Source organism: Rhamphochromis longiceps, linkage group LG12 (genome assembly GCF_057381845.1).
Source record: "Rhamphochromis longiceps isolate RC_006_pf linkage group LG12, R_longiceps_female_GT1.1, whole genome shotgun sequence".
Lineage (NCBI taxonomy): Eukaryota > Metazoa > Chordata > Actinopteri > Cichliformes > Cichlidae > Rhamphochromis > Rhamphochromis longiceps.
The window spans coordinates 44,150,764-44,156,215 of record NC_140568.1 but is presented as its reverse complement, the minus strand read 5'-3'; the positions used below and the strand labels follow the sequence as shown (position 1 = coordinate 44,156,215).

The window sequence follows — 5,452 nt, the reverse complement described above, 5'->3', positions numbered from 1 at the left end:
GCACTAATATCACACTAATATTGCAGTAATATTGCAGTAATATTACAGTAATATTGCACTAATATCACACTAATATTGCAGTAAAGTTGCAGTAATATCACACTAATATTGCAGTAATATTGCACTAATATCACACTAATATTGCAGTAATATTGCAGTAATATTACAGTAATATTGCACTAATATTGCAGTAATATTGCAGTAATATTGCACTAATATCACACTAATATTGCAGTAATATTGCAGTAATATTACAGTAATATTGCACTAATATTGCAGTAATATTGCAGTAATATTGCACTAATATCACACTAATATTGCAGTAATATTGCACTAATATCACACTAATATTGCACTAATATTGCACTAATATCACACTAATATTGCAGTAATATTGCAGTAATATTACAGTAATATTGCACTAATATTGCAGTAATATTGCAGTAATATTGCACTAATATCACACTAATGTTGCAGTAATATTGCACTAATATTGCAGTAATATTGCAGTAATATTACAGTAATATTGCACTAATATTGCAGTAATATTGCACTAATATCACACTAATATTGCAGTAATATTGCACTAATATCACACTAATATTACAGTAATATTGCACTAATATTGCACTAATATTGCACTAATATCACACTAATATTGCAGTAATATTGCACTAATATTGCACTAATATTGCACTAATATTGCAGTAATATTGCACTAATATCACACTAATGTTGCACTAATATTGCAGTAATGTTGCAGTAATATCACACTAATATTGCACTAATGTTGCAGTAATATTGCAGTAATGTTGCACTAATATTGCAGTAATATCGCACTAATATCACACTAATGTTGCACTAATATTGCAGTAAAGTTGCACTAATATCACACTAATATTGCACTAATGTTGCAGTAATATTGCAGTAATGTTGCACTAATATTGCAGTAATATCGCACTAATGCTGTAGTAATTTTGCACTAATATTGGAATAATCTTGCAGTAATATTGCAGTAAAGTTGCAGTAATATTGGAATAATCTTGTAGTAATATTGCAGTAATGTTGTACTTCATTGATAAATCTGTAACACGGGGTTTCATTTCGGATCCAGGGTCACGTGTTCGCCTCCAGCAGCGTGTCCGGTGCTTCGGGAGGTCGTTGCTGTTATCTGATCCTCGCAGGCGCTTTGACGCGTTTGGTTACTGCTCGTCTCCACAATAGCGTGTCAGGCTGATGCGTATCAGTGCTGTCAGCTGAGGAAAGGTGGATCCTCCACTACAAGCCCACACCTCTCATCCTCCTCCTGTCATGCGTGCAGCACAGCAGCTCCATCCACCTCCACCTCTCTGACTGCTGCTGCGGCCGACGGCGACTCTCGCGCCCGCGTCCACGCTGGAAAACACGCTGAGTCCGACGCAATGAACGGTTATGGGTCTCCGTACCTCTACATGGGGGCTCCGGTGTCACAGCCTCGGGCCCCCCTCCAGAGGACCCCCAAGTGCGCGCGCTGCCGGAACCACGGCGTGCTGTCTTGGCTCAAGGGTCACAAGCGCTACTGCCGGTTCAAAGACTGCACCTGCGAGAAGTGCATCCTCATCATCGAGCGGCAGCGCGTCATGGCGGCGCAGGTGGCGCTCCGGAGGCAGCAGGCAAACGAGAGCCTGGAGAGCCTCATCCCGGAGTCCCTCAGAGTGCTGCCCGGCATCGGCTTAGCCGGGGCCGGCGAGGGGAATCAGCCAGCCCCGCCGAGGACCGAGGAGCTGGAGCTGAGGTGGAGCAGCACGGAGCCGGGGCAGCCCGGAGCACCGCTGTGCTCAGGTAGGAGAGCAGGGGGGAGAGCAGGGGGGAGATATTTGACTCTCTAAACAATTATTGTTTGTCTGGAATGAAGAAAAAAACCCTCGAAATTATGGGATGTTTTTTTTAATAAGAATATCTTTAAAGGCCTGAAACTCACAGTATAAACATTGTGACTTTGTTATTTAAAACCGTTTTCAGGTCAAACAAAAACGGATGTGAAACAATATAAAAGCTGAAATGATCATTTCAGCACTGCTCGCCGGTCTGACTGCACTGATAATGACACATTTAGCTGAAGTGATCGATACACATCACTCCGATTTCTGTGAAATAATCACGCAAATACGAGGTTTCACTTTGCGAGTCAGGAAACAGATGAAGAGATGAGCTGTTTCAGGAAAGAGACGTTTAATAAAACTGAAGCGAAATCAAACAAAGACGTGTTGACATTTTTAAAACAATATGAATTAATTCAGTTTTTAACATTTGTTTAAATAATGATGCATATTGAATTATTACAGACGTTTTTTCTGCTGCTGAACTTTTAATAATGTTCTTCTATTTCACGCAGAAATTTTATTTTCTATATAAATATAGAAACTATATAATTTATATAAAATAAAACGTGCTTAGTTCTCGCTGACCTGCGTGGAAATGATTTCTGTGAGAACCATTAAGGAATAATTACTTTCCATCCACCTGCCCGAATCACCTTTATTGCTCCTGACACTTTAAGCACGGATTCGGACACGCGCGCTTTCATTTCCTGCGTGACTGTAAAAGATTACAGTAATCAGCGGCGGACAGGCCCGATCGAATATAATCGCCATATTTCTCACAGGAGGTCAGCTTCGGATGAAATGTTGCCGAGCAACAGGCCATGTGTTTGCAAACTGCGGTCAAAGATCCCACGGCGCGCGCACTCAGCACTCTGCGTTAACAGCTTCTGTGAGGAGGCTCAGATAAATCCTCACACGTCTACGTGTAGCGGACAAGTCGTGACACGCGATTAATGGCGTGTTGCTTTTCCTCGTGAGGAGCGTGGAGGTGTTTGCACTGTGAGGCGGGTGAGGAGTTCGCACTAACCGCCTGTGAGCTCACAGGCTTAGGGGTGTGCTTAAAGTTTTCTGTGGATGCTGACACTCTTTCGTGATTTTGTGCTTACGCCGATAAAGTTGTGACTCTCTGACCCGCAGAGTCCACGGAGGACGGCGCAGACGAGGTTTCAGCAGGAGAGAACGGAGAGAGCTCCAGCGAGAAGGAGCAGGACGCGGTCAGCTCACCGGAGGCCTCCAAACCGAACTGCTACACCCCCGAGCCTCCGGGGACCCCCTCCCTGCCAGAGGAGAGCCGCTACGGCCTCCCTAAAGCCGGGAGCGCCGAGAAGGAGGCCAAAGCCGAGAGTCCGCAGAAGTATCCGGCCAGCCCCGCGGAGCAGGGCGTGCTGATCGAGGGCCTCGGCGGCTCAATCACGCTGCCCCTCAGCCTCCGGGCCAACCGGCCCCCGCTCGAGGTGCTCAAGAAGATCTTCCCCGCCCACAAGCCTCCGGTCCTGGAGCTCATCCTGCGGGGCTGTGGGGGCGACCTGGTGGGGGCCATCGAGGTGCTGCTGTCTAGTCGAAATCCTGACGCCAGCGCGCCACCGCACGCGGACGCGCACGCGGACGCGCTGGTGCTGCCCTCCAACGGACACCTGTTCGAGCCCGGCCTGGGCTCCTACCACCCGGCGTCCTCCTCCGCCAAGTGGTCCGTGGGCTCCGCCTTCCGGGTCCCGGACTCGCTGCGCTTCACCTCCGACTCCGCCGCGGGGGTGGTGTCCACGGGCGCGCTGGGGGTCCCCCTGCAGCACCCGTCCTTCCCGCAGCCCACGCGCTACCCGCTTATGCTGCGCAGCTCTCTGACGCGCAGCCACGCGGGCCCCTTCGTGCACAACGACGTGACTCTGTGGAATTCCGTGGCCCTGCAGCAGCAGTACCAGCTGCGCTCCGCGGCGCAGTACGTGTCCCCGTTCCCCCCTGGCGCCCCCGGCGGGCCCGGGCTGTTCCGAGGCTCAACCCTCCTCCCCTCCAGGCCCTCCGAGGAGCCGCGCGTGGGCATTCAGGAGGAGGGGTGCCCGCTGGGGCCCAAGCCGGGCCTCTACTCCCCGGATGAGGAGTACGAGGAGCGCTCAGATTCGGCGGACTCCCGCATCCTGAACTCCTCCAGCTGAACAGGAGACTGAGGAACATGTGTCACCGTGACAGGACGTGTGCGTGGACGGCGTGGACTGTCCTGTCTGAGCTGAGCCGTGGGAGCAATCACTCCGATGAACCTCAAACATCAGCCTCGCGCTTCCCACACTGGACTCGACCAAAGCGGGTGAATGTAACAGACTCATTATTCTGAAAGCGTCTCAGCTGTTTCCTGTAAGCATGTGTAGTACTGTGAAATCTGCCGTGTCCGGATCACGGCTGCATGTCGAGTAATGCCAAATAAATGTGAGTAGTCCAAACGGATAAAGGCTGTTTTCTTGCGTGTCGGCCACACACACTCAGTCACGATTACACGAGACTACAACATGTCTGCCCACAGTCCGGCTTCACATCCACACATAAAACACGCGTGACACCAAAGGATAATAAGAAATAATAGAAGCAAAATATGGAAGCATCCCCGATAATGATTTTGTTTTATGGAGCAGCAGTAATAATAAAACCTTAATTTAATCAGGACTGGAAACATTTAATATGTTTGTGAGTGTGCTGTGGGCCTGATCTCTGTCACCCGTGGCACCGTCAGCGCACTCCTCACAGACACGTGATGTTGTTTTTGTATGAAATGTTTTCATATCACCTGTAAAAGCCGAACTGAATGATCTGAAATCAGCTTTAAAAAATCTGATTGTCCTTTAATTTCTTTTAAAGAAAATAATGAATAATCTCAGTTCGATGCATCAAAACACGAGATTATAAATATAATATTCATGTTATTAAAATGATTAAAGCCTCGTGAAACCCACTGTTTAGATATTTGGTGTCATGTCGAAGATGTTTCTGTAAAAGTGAAAAACAAACACTGATCGTCATCAGACAGTGACGTCAGTCAGGCTGTCAGCGCTTTAAAAATCTCAAACGCAATAATAAGAGCACGTGTCTCCCTCAGTGCTCGTGTATTTAAACCTGTGACGTGTTGATGATCTGCGCAGCTGCAGACCAATCACATACTCCAGCTTTTAAGCTTCCGCTTGTTCAGACGCTCCAAAGGTGACAAATTCCAACGAGGGAAGAACCAGGTAAGACGAAACATCCGGATTAAGCAGCTGCGGCGGATTAAAATAAACATACGTGACTTTCTAGTTACAACAGAGAAGTGACAGTGCTGTGAATAATCTGTGGATCAAAATTATCCACGCGCGTGGGGGGCAAATAGTTTTTACTCACAGAAATACACAAATGAATATCCGCTAGTCCACGTTTCCTTCGCTCAGCGCGCGGCCCCTCACGTTAAACCTGTCACGTGCTGCCATCTCGTGGTGTCCTTTGCACATAAACCACAAACAGGCGCCGGAGACTCTCGTGACGTGGATAATGAAGATTTTCAAAACAGTAGATGTAACGATGACGAGTGATGTGAGAAATGAAAGCCACAGAATCCCCGACAGTGTGGGCAG

The 5,452-nt window shown here is 47.8% G+C and overlaps 1 protein-coding gene across 1 annotated transcript; it reads left to right on the top strand.

Annotated features, from left to right (window-relative positions):
- The first annotated feature begins 1,244 nt into the window (after positions 1-1,244).
- On the top strand, positions 1,245-4,287 carry dmrt3a (doublesex and mab-3 related transcription factor 3a). The gene is made up of 2 exons (XM_085426497.1): positions 1,245-1,821; positions 3,000-4,287. Exons 1-2 carry the CDS (start codon positions 1,422-1,424, stop codon positions 4,010-4,012), a joined length of 1,413 nt encoding a protein of 470 aa, XP_085282623.1. The 5' UTR covers positions 1,245-1,421; the 3' UTR covers positions 4,013-4,287.
- The last annotated feature ends 1,165 nt before the right edge of the window (positions 4,288-5,452 follow it).